This window comes from Mus musculus, chromosome 4 (assembly GCF_000001635.26).
Source record: "Mus musculus strain C57BL/6J chromosome 4, GRCm38.p6 C57BL/6J".
NCBI lineage: Eukaryota > Metazoa > Chordata > Mammalia > Rodentia > Muridae > Mus > Mus musculus.
Window position 1 is genome coordinate 109,000,152 of NC_000070.6, and position 18,218 is coordinate 109,018,369.

Consider the following 18,218-nt stretch of genomic DNA (forward strand, 5'->3'; position numbering starts at 1 on the left):
AAAGATGCAATTGTTATTTCCGGTGCTTAGTGACCCACAAGCACTGCATCCATCTCGGGATAGGGTGGGAAAAGACTTCCGGTGCTCTGCTCTTTTAAAAAAGAGACCCGCTGAGTCACTCTAAGAATAGAGTGCAAAAAATACACCGCAAGTGGGTGAAGAAGATCAGCATCCACTATCGCGACTCACTTCTGTGTTTTCTCGCTGGGGAATATTTTCTCAGACACGGAGCGCTACGCGGTTTTCCTAAAAACAGCTACGGACGCACGTCACAATCGCAGCAAGACTTCTCCCATCATCCTCCGCCTCTTTTCCTTCGCCCCGCCCACGTCAGGTTTCGAAATGCTCTCTGGGTGCGCCAGGAACCCGGCCTATTTCTATTGGTCTCTCGCTTCCCCTACTCCCATTGGCTGTTTCTGCAAACGTGACGGCCGTTGTGCGTTGTGATTGGCTAGAGTCCATAGCGTCATCGGCTGTCAGGAGGGTGGGATGAAGAAAGTCGGTGTGAGCGAGGCCGGGTTGGAGGAGGGGTTCAGGCCTGTCCTCCCCAGCGGCTGGGGCAGCAACAACGCCGGCCGCCGCCGTCGCCCCTGGGACGCGGAGGAGGAGGAGTGGCTGGAGGTGTAGGAGGAGGAGGTGGGCCTGGGGAGCGGGATGTCCAGCGCTACGACTTGCTGGTGAATGCTGAGGAGAGTCGCGGTTGCTGCAGTCTGTGTCACCGGGAGGAAGTTGCGGTGTGAGGCCGGGCGGGAGCTCACGGCTCTGGGGCGAATCGAAGCACGGGGTCTGTGCGAAGAATCATCGAAACCCTTTCCTACGCTGACCATGCCTGGAAGAAACAAGGCGAAGTCCACCTGCAGTTGCCCGGACCTGCAGCCCAATGGACAGGACTTGGGCGAGAGCGGCCGGCTTGCTCGTCTAGGAGCGGATGAATCTGAGGAGGAGGGACGGTCTTTCAGTAATGTCGGGGACCCTGAGATCATCAAGTCTCCCAGCGATCCCAAGCAGTACCGGTGAGGGAGGAGGCTCGGACTGGGGAGAACAGGGTGCGGGCTTCGGTTGGTGCTGTAGTGACTTCTGGTCTCCATGTCTCCCGGAGAAGCAACAGGGTGTTACTACTTCCCATCCCAAATGTGTGTTTGGGTGAGGCGGCCAGGGCAATTTGGAGTAGACGAGGCTGGCCTTTAACTCAGAGATCTGCTTGCCTCTGCCTCTCAAATGCTGGGATTAAAGGTATCCGCCGCCACTGCCCGGCTATTTTTGACTTATATTAAAGCAAGAATTAAGGTTTCCATGAGGAAGACAGGATGGATGGTAAAGGGGAGGAGGGTTGGTAAGGAAAGCTTGACAGTTAGTGATTCTGAATTTTGGCGGAGAGGATATTTGAGATGTGTGTGTGTGTGTGTGTGTGTGTGTGTGTGTGTGTGTGTTATTTTTGTTCAGTCTCAATCCAAAGGTGTATGAGTAAAGAGAGGTAAAACAGAGTGAAAATTACGAAAAGGATGCTGTGGTTTTAATAAAAGAACTTTACATCACCCTTTTCGTAATTATCACTCCTGTTTACCTCTCTTAGCTAGCCTGAGATGGAGTGGCTTGTAACCATGGGTAGCTAGCCACAACTAGAATGGCTTAGCTAGATGACTTCTTCCAAAACGTATTAGAGATATCTTGGGCCTCAGTTGTATGAATGGTAGGCGTGTAAGATCCCATTTTATACAATGTTTCAATCATGTGTAATGAATGAATGAATGGTGACTCAATCCCCCACCTGAATAAACTTAAGAGTTACTTTGTTTCATAAAATATCTTGTATTTGAAATAGTTTCTATTATCTTACAGCTTAGTTTTCCTGGTTGAAGACGTTGAAACACACTCAGAATTAGACAGCTAAATAGTATTGGAGCTTGTATGAAACTACCCATCCGACTCAAAAGCCAGTGCAGTATGTGCTGGGTTAGAAGCCTGCAGCTCCAAACTTATTATAAGCCTGCAGTGTGTTAAAAGAAGGAAAGAATTCTAGAGATCATCTTTTCCACTTTCCCCCCACTTCTGTTTTACAAACAACTGACACTCAGGTCCAGAAAGTAGTGACATAGTCCCAGCTTCAAGACTAGCTTAATTTCCCAGTATAATTTTTGTCAGTTTGTCAGGGTCAAGATATCTTTATAAACTAGGGATAACTTTTCTTGCCAAAGATGTAGTTGTAACCTGTAAGTGAGCAAGTTGAAGGTAATAACATTGCTTAGTTTTGGCCTCCCAGGTTAAATTTTCAGTACAGGTGTTGGTGGTTTTTTTGTTTGTTTGTTTGTTGTTTTCCTGTCCATACAAAGTTACCTAATAATGGCTAAGTCTCAGATACTGTTCTGATTGCTTCAGGTAGAGATTCGTTGACCTTATTTTTTGCTAGTTGTTTAACAAATACTAAATGTATGTGTCAGGTCCCAAACTAGCATTTCTGCACCTTGGCTAAATATACTGCAACAAATAACATTTTATCCAGGGTGGCATACAAAGATGATTAAATTTACAGAGGGAGGATTCAGATATTTAAAAAGTTAAAATGCGAATAGGGTGTGGTAATCCCAGTGCTGGAGAGGCGGAGGAAGGAGAACATCAGAAGTCAGGAGACATCCTTGATTATATAGCTTGGACTAAATAAAACCCTGGTTCAAAAAACAACCTGGGGAAGGGGAAGCAAAATGAGGCACCTAACATTTATGGGATTCCTAATGGAAGTATGTACGTTAGAGTAGATTAAAGAATAAAGTAGGAAGTGATAAACAGAAGGCCTAGATAGCTTCTTCCAAAAATGTATGAGAAGACTTGGACCTCAACTGGTTGAATGGGTACTTGTAAGATCCCTTATAATCTTCCAGTGTTCCAATCATCTGTAATGAATGGTGACTCAAACCCTGCCTGAATGAAGTTCTGAGCTTGGTATAAGGAAGACTTAAAAAAAAATGCAACTGGATGTATGCAGTGATATCCAGCTTTAATTCCAGTTCTCAGGAGGCAGAGGCAGGTGATCCCTGAGTAGGAGGCAAGCCTGGGCTACAGATCGAGTTTCAGGAAAGCCAGGGCCATATAGCGAAACCGTATCTCAAAAATAAAAACAAACAAATAAATAAAAAGCAACCTTCCCAAGCCCCCAGAAATCCAACAACAACAAAGACAATGTTTAAAAGTTACTTTGAGTAAATTGTTGCATTTATGTTTGCTGGCCTTTGTTAAATCACCATCTTCCCTTTTTGTCCACCTGTATTTATTTATTTATTTATTTATTTTTTTATTTATTTTGATGTACTCAAGTTTCAAATTGACACCCTTTCCACCCCCCGCCCCAAGACTCTTATTAGCTTTTGCTAGATTGAAACTCACTATGTAGACTAGGCTGATCCTAGAACTAGATTTTTTTTTTAAAAGATTTATTTATTTATATGAGTACACTGTAGCTGTCTTCAGACACACCAGAAGAGGGCATCAGATCCCATTACAGATGGTTGTGAGCCACCATGTGGTTGCTGGGAATTGAACTCAGGACCTCGGGAAGAGCAGTCAGCAGCCATCTCTCCAGTCCCAAAACTAGATCTTTAAAGTCTGAATTTTTGTGTCCAGAAACAAACATATCAAGTGTCTGTAGCGTCTAGAACTAGATAACATTTCTAATACTTGCATATAGATGTTGCATATAGATGTTGATGTAGAATAAAACGGATTCTTTCCATTGCATTTCTGTAGCTTTGTCCTTGATCACGTACTTGTTTTGAGTATGTGGATGAGCACCAGACCTGTTCAGAGGAATATTATGGTGGAATAATGCTGTCAAAGACATATCAGCTTGCATTTATTAAGAGTCTACAGAATTTTATTTCTCTCTGCATATAATTTGTATTTAGCCGTTTTTGAAATGTTAATTCCTCCAGGACTCCTTCAGGATTACATTTATTTCCTTAGTATTTAGTGCGCGCACGTGTGAATTGCAAGAGTGGGTAGGTCAGGACAGCTTACAGGAGTCAGTTCTCACTATTCACCATGTGAGCGCTGGGGATTGAACTCAGACTGCTGTGCATGATGGCAAGTGGTTTCCCCACTGAGCAAACTTACCAGCCCTTGTTAAGCTTTTTAGGTGGTTGCTTAGATACCAGGTAAGTGTTAATCTCCCCTTTTTTCTCAGTTCCTCTGAACAGGTCTGGTGCTCATTCACATACTCAAAACACTTAATGTGATGGCTGTGCCCTGTAACGGATCATGGACAAAGAAAGCTACAGAAACACAATGGAATTTGGCTAGAAAGATGTCGCACAAGTCAACATCTTACTCAAATCGTTATTGGTTAGGATAGATGCTCTAGATGGATGGTGACACTTTTCTTTCTAACAGTGAGTGCACAATGCTGGGGAGTTTAGGTTGACTATAACAAGGCTTTGTTGTCCAATCTCTCTGTCTATATTTCTATGGGGGATGGAAAACAAACATGAAAAGCCTTCTAATCTAAATGTTGCTCACACCATTAGAAGTAATAACCACATTTATTTTTGTGTATGTGACGGGGAAGGCAGTGCATGTACCCCAGTGTGTGTGTGTGTGTGTGTGTGTGTGTGTGTGTGTGTGTGTGTGTAGAGACCAGAGGACAACTTGCAGAGTTGGTTCTGTCCTTCCATCTTGTGGGTTCTGGGGGTTGCTCTCAGCCCAGGAGGCTGGTCAGGCTCGACATGTACCTTCTTCACCTTCTGAGCCAGCCCACTATTTTTATAAGCCTGGCTATATTAATAAGTTCTCAGTATACTTATAGGAGGTAAAGCGTTGATTATGTTGTTGACTGTTACATGCCATTGAACAGAAAGGGCACAATCCAACAACTGCATTGAGGACACTAATGTCTGCTAACTTCCTAGTTTATAAGTAGGTGACTTGCTCAGTAGCAGAAACCATAGACAAATCCAAGTCATCAGAAAGCAGACATATATCAAAAATTAAGAGAAAATGTCATTTTGTATTGAATGGTAAGAACATGGGCATATATGTGTGTGTATATATATATATATATATATATATATATATATATACACACACAAACACACACACACATATATATACATACACATATATGTATATATATGTATATATACACATACATACATATACATGTATATATGTGTATATATAATTTTTAAAAACTAAAATCCAATGCCTAATAAGTACTTCATTGACTATGTAAGGGATTAATTTTCTTTGTATGTGTACATACAGATTAATGGTGCAGTCATAGGCCCTTAGAGTTACAAAATAAATCATTGTGTAGTTACTTGTATTAAAGTTTAGGAACTTTGAAACACTCAATTTCTTGGCCTGATACCTGACTCCAATCCCCTTAAAATTTTTGTTTATTTTAGATTTAAAATTTTATGTGTATGACTGTTTTGCCTCAATGTATGCGGACTATATATATGCCTGGTGTCCTTAGAGGTCAGAAGAGAGCATAATGTGGGGCAGTGTTGTCTGCAGTGGTAATCAGGAACAGATACTGAAATGGGATAAAGTATGGTGGCTTCAGTCTCTGTGTATTTTGTTTCCATTCTAATCTATGTGACCTTGAGCAAGTTAATCTCTCTAAGGCTCAGGACCTTGAAGAGACATCTCAACAATCCTAAGCAATTGAAATAGAAACTGAACAGTCAGGAAGAAATAAAAGGAAAACTTAAATGTAGACCCACTGAAAGAGAACACTTTAGCAAGGAGTGATTGTCAGTAATCCTGATTACTTGATACTGTACAGTGACAGAAGATTGAAGTCTTTTAGAGATGTAAGAAATGGTTCCTGGTGAAGATACTTTCAGAGGAATGAGGGAGACAGAGGCCATGTTGCACTGCTTTAATTATGAATGGGAAGCATGACATTTTAGTTCACCAGGGAGATAGTTTTCAAGATTTTGAAAAAGTCAGTCAGTAGGGCTGGAGACATGGCTCAGTGGTTAAGAGCACTGACTGCTCTTCCAGAGGTCCCGAGTTCAATTCCCAGCGACTACATGGTGGCTCACAACCATCTGTAATGGGATCTGATGCCCTTTTCTGGTGTGTCTGAAAACAGCTACAGTATACTCATATACATAAAATAAATTTTTTTTAAAAAAAAGTTAGTCCGTCAGTCAGTCTGTCTGTCTACCTATCTACCCACCTACTGAGTTTCATATATTCCAAGTTGTCCTTAAGCTCAATGTGTAACCCAAGACTTGAACTTCTGAGTTTCCTACTCCTACCTCTCAAGTGCTAGGATTATAGGCATATGCTTCAATACCCAGTTTATGCAGTGCTGGGGCTCAAACCCAGGACCTTGTGAGGGCCAAACGCTCTACCACCTGAGCTATACTCTTAGCCTCCGAAGAAGATTGAACCAATTGGTTTTACTTTTTTTATGTGTATGGATATTTCACCTGCATGCCTGAATGTATATTTGTGCACCACATGTATTTGTGCACCACCTGGTACCCACAGAGGGTGGAAGAAGGTTGCTTCAGATCTCCTGAAACTGCAGTTACAGACAGTTGTGAGCTACCATAAGGGTGATGGGAATTGAATTCAGCTCTCTGGAGTAAGCAACCCCTCAACTGCCGAACCATCTCCATCCCAGAAGAATGGTTAAAGTGGAAGGGATGAGAAAGAACTTTTAGGATAAGGCCTTGCCTAGAGTAGAGGGTAACTGTTTCACAGTGGAAGAGATGGCATATTTAGTGCTTAAAGAGTTGAAGGTGAAGCGAATCCTCAGATGGTTGGGAAATAACAAGATCCATAATATCTATGGAAAAATTGGCTTTGAAGGGATAGAAAAATCTCCTGGGAAGTGGAGAAAGGAGTGGGTAAACTGGAAATCTCCCTCCTTTCCTCCTCCTCTCCCTCCCTCCCCTTCTTTCCCTTTTTCTCCTCTCTTTTTTTTTTTTTTTTCCTTTCCTTTCTTGCTTCCTTTTTTTTTTTTTTAGCCAGGGATTCCCTGTGTAGCTCTGACTGCTAGAACTCACTCTGTAGACCAGGCTGGCCTCAAATTCACAGAGATCCTCCTGCCTCTGCCTTCTGAGTGCTGAGATTAAAGGCATGTTTTGTAACACCTGGATTCTTTTTTTTTTTTTTTAACTTTTAAATTAAAAAAGTATTTTATGTGGTTGAGTGCTTTGTATGTGCATATGTCTATGCGCCATGTGCATGCCTGGTGCTCACAGAGGCCAGTAGAGTGTTGGGTCTTCTGGAACCGGAGTTCAAGGCAGTGAGCTGCATGTGGGTGCTAGGAATCTAATCCATCCCCTCTGGAAGCAGCAAGTGCTCTTATCCACTGAGCCATCTTTCCAGCCCTTCAATTTTCTTTTCGCTGTTCCCCTACTAACTCAATTTAATAAGTGATTGTAGGCTAAAACTTTATGAACACAGAAACTTTCTGCTTTAGTCACTGTATGCCTAGCACATTGTAGATTCTTTAATATCATGTGAATGTACGACTGCTAGGCATTTTTGTAGAACTCTTAGTAATATTTTCCCCAGAAATTTCTTAGATTAAACTTTTATCTGGCTAATTTCTAAAACTTGCCTTTATTTCCTAGAAAACAAATGTAAATAAGCAGGTTACAAAACAAGTAGTACAGATTATAAGAAATAATAACCCATGGCAATCGTGTATATCGAGTTTATTGAAGCTTGTGTTTGGCTTATAAGAAGTTCTTAAATATTCACTATGTATGTTTAAAGTTACTAAGTGCTGTTTGTACAAGGTTATTGTTTGGTATCATTGTTTAGTCTTTGCTGACCCGGAGCTCACTGTGTAACCCAGGCTGGTCTTCACCTTCCGACTCTTCTTGCTGCCGGCTTACCACTGTGATAACCAGCTGGCAGCATGGTTTCTGTAGTACTAGAGAGTTGCCAACAGTCCTCATCCTGATTGTAAAGGATCAGTAACGGTACAGTTCTACAAGGATAATTCAAGCTAGAAAAAAGAGGTACTTCTTTGTTCCTTTTCTTCCTTCCTTCCTTTCTTCCTTTTTTTCCTTTTAGTTTTGAGACTGAGTCTAGAGTTGCTATGTAAACCAGGCTGACTTTGAAGTAATGGCAGTATGCCTGAATGCTGGAGTTTGAGGTGTGAGTCACTCACTACCCATGGAGGTTGTGTTTTATGTGTTGTCACAGAAAAATGTCTTATAACTTATTGTTGAGTTACAACTAATGGTCAAAAAAAATTACATGATTTTACTTTTAAAAGGAAAAACCTACTAAGACAGCACCTCTATTCTTTTTTTTTTTCTTCCATTTTTTATTAGGTATTTAGCTCATTTACATTTCCAATGCTATACCAAAAGTCCCCCATACCCACCCACCCCCAATCCCCTACCCACCCACTCCCCCTTTTTGGCCCTGGCGTTCCCCTGTACTGGGGCATATAAAGTTTGCGTGTCCAATGGGCTTCTCTTTCCAGTGATGGCCGACTAGGCCATCTTTTGATACATATGCAGCTAGAGTCAAGAGCTCCGGGGTACTGGTTAGTTCATAATGTTGTTCCACCTATAGGGTTGCAGATCCCTTTAGCTCCTTGGGTACTTTCTCTAGCTCCTCCATTGGGAGCCCTGTGATCCATCCATTAGCTGACTGTGAGCATCCACTTCTGTGTTTGCTAGGCCCCGGCATAGTCTCACAAGAGACAGCTACATCTGGGTCCTTTCAATAAAATCTTGCTAGTGTATGCAATGGTGTCAGCGTTTGGATGCTGATTATGGGGTGGATCCCTGGATATGGAAGTCTCTACATGGACCATCCTTTCATCTCAGCTCCAAACTTTGTCTCTGTAACTCCTTCCAAGGGTGTTTTGTTCCCACTTCTAAGGAGGGGCATAGTGTCCACCACTTCAGTCTTCATTTTTCTTGAGTTTCATAGCACCTCTATTCTTAACCTAAAATACATTTTTTGTTTAAATGTATATAGAAAAGGAAGATAGGACTTTCGTATTTTTTGATTTTTAGTAGGTAAAAGGTGTTAAATAACAATAAATACAAATATGTGGTCATTGTAGGAAATTTAGAGAAAAGTTTCCCACAATGATTATATTTATTATTAACCAGTAAGTAACGTTTGTGTGTATTTTCTATGCATTTATAATATATCTTTTGGGCTGGGGAATGTATTTTAAGTCTAAACATGCATGGGTTTTACCTTGACACAGTATCTCACCAAACCAAAAGCTGGACGATTTTGGCTAGATAAGCTAGCAAGTGACATTCCCTGCAATTGCTTGTCTCTGACCTCCATTGTTGGGGTCACAGGCATGTGTAAACATGCCTGGCTTTTTATGTGATTACTGGGGATTTGAACCCATAGCCTCATGCTTATATAGGAAGTATTCTTACCCACTGTTAATCTTTTCTGCCAGTATTATTTCACCTAATTTATGATGCTTTATAATCATCTTAAATTAATAGTCAACAGTCCTCTTTCTATTCTTTTTTGTATCTGAGGTTTCAGTTACATTTGCCAGCTGAAGTTCAAAACTAAGTAGAATTGGCAGAAATAATTTGTCATAAAGTTGTATACCATTTAGAGTATCGTGATGAAATCCATACCTTTGTGTTGTCTACTGTGTAAGATGTGGCTCATCATTCGTTCAGCACTGTTCTTCCCTGGTAGCTTAGTCTTGGTTATCAGCCTTGGATAAGGGCACCACTGTATAGTACAGCTTTTTCATTTTCTTTAAAACACAGAACATTTATTTGTGTGTGCTGGGGGGATGGTGGGGTTCAGTGCGCTTTAGTGTGTGTGGTTCAGTTCTTCCACCATGTGGCTCCTGTGGCTCCTGAGGGTTGAGCTGAGGTCACCAGGCTGTGGCAGTAAGCGCCTTTATTCTCTGAGCCATCTCACTGGCCCCTTGATTGTTTTCTTTATAGCTTCTGGATTTAGTGTGTGGTTGAGTGTACAATTTCTTCACTCATAATACATTTTTTTCTGAAATAGTTTTAAAACATTCTTTTTAGCTCTCTATAATACACATATATAGTATATATAAATATACACTATCTTATCACAAAGTGCTGGGTTAAGATGCATGGACATCTGTATTTTTTTCTACTTTTATTTTCTAATCAGGTACAGATGACTGCTCCATTTGAGACTTTAAAGTTTTGGGTATATTTTTTTAGATGCATTTAATATATATATATTTTATATATACAAAATTTGCTATTCATTGATTTTTACAAAACCAGCTATTAGATTTTATTTGATAGTCTGTTTTATTTGGCACAGATTAAGTATCTACAATGTGTCAGGAACCACCACCCCTCTTTTTTTTTTTTTGGGTTTTCAAGACAGGGTTTCTCTGTGTAGCCCTGGCTGTCCTGGAACTCACTCTGTAGACCAGGCTGGCCTGGAACTCAGAAATCCGCCTGCCTCTGCCTCCCAAAGCAACTCTTATTATAAAGAAAACATTTAATTGGGGCTTGCTTACAGCTTCAGAGGTGTCGTCCATTATCATCACGTTGGAGAGCATGGCAGCCAGGGAGATGAGGTGCTGGAGAAGTAGCTGAAAGTTCTGCGTCCAGGTCCACAGGCAGCAGGGAGAGAGAGAGAGCCACTGGCTTGATTTGGCCTTTGAAGACTTTCAGGCCCACCCCTAGAGACACACTTCTTCCAACAAAGCCACACCTTCTAATCCTTTTCAGTAGTGCTACTCCCTACCTATTGATCAAGTATTCAAACCTATGAGCCTGTGGGGGCCATTCTCATTCAATCACCACAATTAATAATTGAGCTTATCCCAAGCCTTTCTGTGTTTTATGTGTTGATCTGAAACTTAGACTTTTTTTTTGGTGTTGGGGTAAATTCATACACTATCATATATTTATATCTGTAGTCTTTCATAACTTTATTTGTAAAATGTATGATCTGTTAATGGCCTCTTCTGCTTCCCAAATTTTGTGATTTTTATCCCCAAATACAAAACATAACCACTAGCTGTTCTTTATTGTTTAAATATGATTTTGATATGATAGGGAGACAAATTCACATTTTTCCTCTTCTGTCTGTGTGGATGCACATGCTGTGGAGAGCAGAGGAAAACCTTGGGATGTCAGTCCTTGCTTCTGGTTGGTTTGGTACAAAGCCTCTTGTTGCTACTGAGTCTGACAGGCTAGTGGCACACAAGCTCCAGGGAGTCTCCTATCTCTGCCTTCTGTCTCGCCATAGAAGCACTAGGATTACAGGCTCGAGAGATATAAACTCCATACACACACGCACACGCACACGCACACGTGTGTGTGTATGTATAGTGTTTTACCCACTGAGCCATCTCCCTAGTAGACAGTGTCTTTTGAACCTCAAGGCTTGGCTGAACAGTACTTTGTTTCAGAGGCTTTCTCTGATTGTCTCCTAGGATCTTTCAAGAATAGTCTGTGTTTACTTGCCATTCTTAGTTTGATGACCTTGTTATTATTACCAAACACTGTGGTCTTATACTTTTTTCTTGTAATGTAGCATGATGTCTGACACACAGAGTTGTTAAACAGGTGTTTATTGAGTGAATGCATAAAAGAGTAAAAAATAAAGAATAAATGAGAGAAGGCTGTTATAGACATCTGGCCATCAAATGATAAAATAGTTTTACTTAATAGTAATTTTTCTACAGGGCTACAAGTCTGTGGATTTTTTTTTAAGAGATAAAGCCCATTTATGTCTCTAAAAGCAGTTTTGGAAACCTGTACAGTGTCAGATGCATTTTGTAGAGGCAAAGCCGTAAGCTTATATTTGTGTGGTTGTGCTTTGGTGCTGACCTACCAAGGCTGCTTTGAAGATGAAGCGATGTTTTCCCAGGCTGTCTTCTATTTTGGTAGAATGCTAATTTCTAAACTAAAGGACTGGAAGAGGTGGTTGGTCATGGGCTTCTAAATTTTTAAAGAATTGATTATTCATTAGTTGAGACAGGCGCCTTCCATGCTGTGTGTTCCAGGCTGTATTGAAACTCAGGAACTGATGATCCTCTACCTCAGTCTTCCCAGTACCAGGATATCAGGCATGAACATACACACTGGGGTGCCATCAATGTCCATTAATGTACAGATGGCTTTTATTTGGAGTCCTTGGGGTTGGAGCTAGCAGATGCTCTAGAGCTACTCTGAACACCAGCTCCAACACTATAAACTTGTACTCTGAATATGTAAATATACTTTATGATTAAAAACCTCAAAGAATATAAACAAGACAAAGTGTGTCTCTTCATCTCTTTTTTCTTTCCTTTTTTTTTTTACTTTTTAAAAAGATTTATTTATTATTATATCTAAGTATACTGTAGCTGTCTTCAGATGCACCAGAAGAAGATGTCAGATCTCATTACGGATGGTTGTGAGCCACCATGTGGTTTCTGGATTTGAACTCAGGACCTTCGGAAGAGCAGTTTTCTTTCTAGCTAAAACTAATTTTGCTTTCAAGGTTCCTTCTCCAGATCAACCAATTTGATTAATTACAACTGTGATAATTTTTCCTGGCTTGTGGAGGATTCAGTCTAAGACCATCAGTGGTTGCTTGAAACCAAGAATAGTACCAAACCTATGTATGTTATACATAGACATAAAATTGAATGCCTTTTCTATGTTTACTCTTAGTAAAATAAGAGTAGTATTTGCAGTTTGAGGTCACAATTTCATGGCTACAAGATTTGTTCTTACTGTAGCTCTCTTGAGCTACTTAAGCATTTTTTTTTCTTACAGGAGACACACTTCATGGCTTCTCTTTGGTGTCTCCAGAATTAGCATTACCTGTCCTAAGCTTTGGAGGCCATTGTTCAGTAATTAAAGTTTACTTTTGAACATAAGCCCTGGGGTACCATTGATGTCCATCTGCTAAAACTGACAGCTGTTGTGGCTATGCTCCTTTAATCTCTGCACGTTGGAGGCGGAGTCAGGCAGAACTCATGTGAGTTCAAGGCCAGCCTGGCCTACATAATGAGTTCCAGGACAGCCAGGGCTATGTAGATAAACTCTGTCTCAAAAACCCAAATCAAACCAAACTAAAGCCAAAAGAACATCAGAAACCTGACAGTTACTAATGACTAAGATAGTGTGTGTGAGTGTGTGTGTGTGTAATATACAAATGTATATTTATAACTCAGGATAAATAATCATTATCTTAATGAAATCTTTACTCATGCCCTGACTGGATGGAATGGTGCACAATTTAAAAATGTATTAGTTTGTATATTTACACCATGGTTGAGTGTGAATAACTGAAACTTGGGGTAAATGGGGGTACTTATGTAGTATCCAGTGTGTTTATTATATATAATGTGGGTTCTTCTTACTGAGTAGTTGAATCAAAATGCTTTGTGTGTTTTTACCCTCCAGATACATCAAATTACAGAATGGCTTGCAGGCACTTTTGATTTCAGATCTAAGTAATGTGGAAGGTAAGACAGGAAATGCAACAGATGAAGAGGAGGAAGAAGAGGAGGAGGAAGAGGAAGAAGATGATGATGATGACGACGACGACGACGATGATGATGAAGACTCTGGAGCTGAGATACAAGATGATGATGAGGAAGGTTTTGATGATGAAGAGGAATTTGATGATGACGATGATGATGAACATGATGATGATGATCTTGAGAATGAGGAAAACGAACTGGAAGAGTTGGAAGAGAGGGTAGAAGCCAGGAAGAAAACTACTGAGAAACAGGTGTGAGTCATGTCTATATTGTCTCTCTCATTTGGGAACTCCTTGGGGTAATAATTGAACCTGTGTTTTATTTCTTAGTAGTAAAAAGGAAGTATGTAGCTATCTTTTGATTTTTTTTTAAGCCAGTGATTATTCTATATAAAGATTTTATTTTGAAAACAACTTGGTTATAAAAGTGACTTACTGTAGAAACTAAAGAAAACAAAAAGAAATGTAATAATCACTGTTTAAAGGTAAAAATGGCAACAATTGAGTATATATGTATTATGTACATTACATGCTTTTAAAAATATGAGGAGGTGAGACTCTGTACAATTCCTAGCTAAGGCTAGAGTAATAAGGGCAGTATCATCCTTGGAAGACGGGGGAAAAGAAAGGAGAGCAAGGCTAGTCAACATCTTCACTTGGCCCTGAGTGCTAAATTACTGCGTGGTAGTTTCCATGGAGGGAATTGAACTTTAATCTCATCTGTGCGAAAGTGTCAACACTGGGATAAATAAGTAAGCAGGGGGGTTGGAGTGAGAGAGTTGAACTTGAGGCGAGGAGATTTTCCTTAATATATCTTTTGAAGAATGCTTTCATTTTACAGGAGGGAATTCCTATATCAGAGGGTAGGTAACATTTTTGGAGATATTATAGTAGAGCTAACCAGCAAATATTTGTTAAAGTTGTTTTCTTTTTTGATTTGTTTTATTTTATTTTATTTTATTTTATTTTATTTTATTTTTTGAGATAGTGTGATATAGCCTAGGCTAGTCTTGAACTCTGTGTAGCTGGGATGACTTTGAACCCCTGATTCTCTAGACCTTCCTAATACTGTGACCCTCATGTTGTGGTGACCCCCCCAACCATAAATCTAATTTTGTTGCTGCTGCTTTATAATTGTAATTTTTTGTACTGCTATGAATCATAGCGTAAATATTTTTGGAGATAGGGATTTGCCAAAAGGGTCACGACCCACAGGTTGAGAACCGCAGCTCCAGACCCCACTTGCCAAGTGCTGGGATTACAAGCATGAAAAGCATGCTCAACTTAGAGCTGAATATCAGTCCATCAGCATGGTATAGCCTTAATGTATAGCATCTATTGCTAGATTATTAATTAAGATCTCAAAAGAATACTTAAAAAGTGGTTAGCCCGTGGGACTGACAAGATAGCTCAGTAGTTAGAGGTGCTTACTATACAAGTTTGGTGACCTGAATTTGATCTTTGGGACTCACACAGCAGAGAGAAGCCACTTCTGAAAGGTCTCTAACCTCCATATGCAGACTTGTACTCAACATATCCCATACGTACACATCCTCCTCATTATTTTTAGAGATGGGAATCTCACTTGGTTGTTCAGGCTGGTCTCCAAGTCTTAGGTTCAGGTGGTACTGCCAGTAGCTGGGACTATAGTCATGCCCCACTGTGCTTGGCTTCAATAATTCTCTTAAATGAATTCTTTGAGATTCCCTCCCCCTCTTCTTCTTATTCTTCTTTCTTCTCCTCCTCTTCCTCCTCCTCTTTCTTCAGTTTTATGAGACAGAATCTTACTATGTGGTCCTGGCTGGCCTGAAATTTGCTGTGTAGACCAGGCCGGCCTTGAACTCACAGAGAGACCACTCTGCCTTCGGAGTGCTGGGATTAAAGATGTACTCCACCACTCCCAGTCTCATTTTTTTTTTTTTTTTTTTCCTTTAAGAAAGGCTGTGCCAGTATTTTTAAACCAAAATTTTGGGTAGATTGAGTTATGTTTTTAGGAAGCTTTTGTGTGTGTGTGTGTATGGTGTGTGTGTATGGTGTGTGTGTGTGTGTGTGTGTGTGTGTGTATGTGTGTGTGTGTGTGTGAGAGAGAGAGAGAGAGAGAGAGAGAGTGTGTGTGTGTGTGTGTGTGTGTGTGTGTGTGAGATAGTAAGCCAAGTTGCGTTCGCTTGGAGAACTTCAGAGGTGAAACTTAAGATACTGAATAAATTTGTATATATGCCACTTGGTAGACAATTCTAAAGTTTTTTTTTTATAGGCAAATTGGGAATTAATAGGATTATTTCTAATTGTTAATGGATTAAGAAATCACAGACATCCTAAGATGCACCTGAGTTCTAGCTCTAGGTCTGCCCCTGACTTCTGGGGGATCTTATGCTGCCTGGCTTTCTTTCTTCCACACCCACCTTTAAGGTCACACAATTGTGAGCTCTACCTTAGCTCCCAAAATGACAGTATTATTAAATCTTAGATTCTTACCTCTAAGTTTCTATATCTGTCTTTCTCTGTATAAAAAACTGCAAGTTTTCCTGTGTCATGGACTTCTTTTGATAAAGCAATTAGGTGTGAAGAGACCAAATCATTTTGGCTGTGAAGCAGTAGGTATCCTAGTGGAAGAAAAGATTCCATGCTTTTAAGAGTAAGAAATGGTTTCTACTTAGTGTGTACGTGAGGCACGTAAGCATCTGGAAGGGAAAGTGAAGAAGTTAGTGTAGGTGAGAGGTGGCTTCAGAATCGCATTGGCTCTGAGGAATGTTTAGGCTTTAATTTTTATTTGAGAAATGTGAGCCTTATTTAAGGTAAATAATTCTCATTAAGAAATGAAATGGGAAAAAAAATGTTAGCTTTTGGAGAAGTTAATTACTTTCCTAGAACATTTTTTAAATTATGTTTCTGTTCTTTGAAAAGAAGTTTTTCTTGATCTGAAAAGTTAATAAGTTAACAAGATTGAAATTTAAGTATGATATATTTGAATTATGATTTGTTCATAATTTTGAGTTTTATAACTCAGTTCTCAAGTATAAAATTCTTGGGTAGAAAATCCTCAAGTATGAATTTCTTTTCTAGCAATCGCAGAACCTGTTTTTGCTGTGGTCAAAGCTGACTGATAGACTGTGGTTTAAGTCATCTTATTCAAAAATGTCTTCAACCCTGCTGGTCGAGACAAGAAATCTTTATGGGGTAGTTGGAGCTGAAAGCAGGTTAGGCATCTATTAAATGTCACAGAACAGGTTAGACTGTGCTTGAAGAAGTGGCTATTCTTCCATGTTTTAAATGAGCTTATGTGCTAAGTCTTCAAAAATGGGACTTGAAGTATCAAGTGAGGCTGTTTGGCTCTTTTAGAAACCCAAGGTGCATGCTATGTTATAAGGACAACCTTATCAAACAGTGCTTCACAAATGCACTAGTTCTGAAAATTAATACAAAGTTGGAAAAGTTAATATATACTTTCCTGTTTTCAAATTTACTATTTCGTTTACTTAAAAAAAAAAACCCCAAAATTTTAACTAATGATGATAGTATGTGTTAGTCATTAAAAACAGAATTTTGTGTATATCTTGGCCATCTATTTTTGTTAAAAATGAATTTTCCCAAGGAATTTGGCAAATGCACATTGATAAGTAATACATGATTTATATGTGTGTGTTCAATGCAAAAGGAAGAACTAAAGAGCCTCTTAAATCCTATTGCTGTAGCTTTTTAATAGCAAGTTTTCTCTTTTAACCATTTACTTACTATTTTATTAAATATTTTCCTAAATGGTTATCTTACCCCCATCCCCACCCCATATTAGTATTAAACTTTCTGAGTAGCACACTGAGAAGTCTTGAGTGTCTTGTAACTGAGTTACTCAGCGTAAACATTTTAAATTGCTTAGAGCCCTTCATCCTACCCAGATGTGTTAGTTCTGCAGAATTCCAAAGCCTAGTAACTCAGGCACAGCGTGGTTCAGAGTCCTGAATCAGCAGCGTGAACTGCGGCCTGCCGGGAGGCCCGGGAGGCCGGCCTCTGCCTTGTTTCTGTTTCTGCTTTCTCCCTCAGGTCTGCACCTGTTGAGCATTTGGCAGGATGGCAAGTGGAGGAGCAGCAGGGTGAAACTGACACAGTGCTGGTGAGTTTCACTTTGCTGCTCCTCCTGACTCCCAGGGAGAGTTCTGTTCTTTCTGTTGGCAAGCTTCTCCAAGTGAATCCTTGAGGTGCTGGTACTGCTTTAGGATTGACGCCACTGTTTGTATGTGTTCTACTTACCCCAGTCTGCAGCGGCTCTGTGTGTTGGAGTTGGGAGCTTTGCTGATCCAGATGACCTGCCTGGGCTGGCACACTTTTTGGAGCACAGTAAGATCTTGTAAAATATCATTCCTGGGTGTGGTTTCCTTTTTCCCTTTACATTTGTATTAATTGACTTCAAAGATTAGTAATTGGTTAACTGAAGTACATTTAAACAAAGAAAAAGCTAAGAAGAAAAATGCTGATTTAGGAATAACTATAGGGAAAGACTTTTCATCTAAGTATACTTATATTATGGATTTGAATGAAAAGCAGTATCTTCCTCAATCTGTACTTTATTCATTGAGGTAGGGTCTCAGTCAAACCCAGAGCTTGCCAGTATGCCTGGTTTGCCTATCCAGCTTGCTCTGGGGAGCCTCTGTCTCTGCCTTCTGAAATGAACTTTACATGGGTTCTAGGGATCTGAACCCTCTTCTCACATTTGTTCAGCAAGTGCTTTAACCACTGAGCCATCTTTCCAGCCCCAAACCTGTTTTACTGTAGACATCATTAGTTGG

The 18,218-nt window shown here is 40.0% G+C and overlaps 1 protein-coding gene and 1 non-coding gene across 4 annotated transcripts in view; both read left to right on the top strand.

The window, feature by feature from the left end:
• Positions 1 to 503: 503 nt before the first annotated feature.
• Nrd1 (nardilysin, N-arginine dibasic convertase, NRD convertase 1) overlaps positions 504 to 18,218 on the top strand; it is a 61,123-nt gene continuing 43,408 nt past the window's right edge. For 2 of the 3 annotated variants that reach the window (NM_001346554.1, NM_146150.3), the window contains exons 1-3: positions 504 to 1,013; positions 13,359 to 13,689; positions 17,688 to 17,769. In NM_001346554.1, the coding sequence (NP_001333483.1) occupies positions 682 to 1,013; positions 13,359 to 13,689; positions 17,688 to 17,769 (745 nt within the window). In that variant the 5' untranslated portion in view covers positions 504 to 681. Of the gene's footprint in view, positions 1,014 to 13,358; positions 13,690 to 16,500; positions 16,635 to 17,475; positions 17,546 to 17,687; positions 17,770 to 18,218 lie in introns of all 3 variants that reach the window. The other variant, NM_001347169.2, reaches the window with a different exon arrangement.
• Positions 17,504 to 17,579, top strand: Mir761 (microRNA 761). Its single transcript, NR_030432.1, has one exon. It is a non-coding gene; the product is annotated as a microRNA 761 (primary transcript).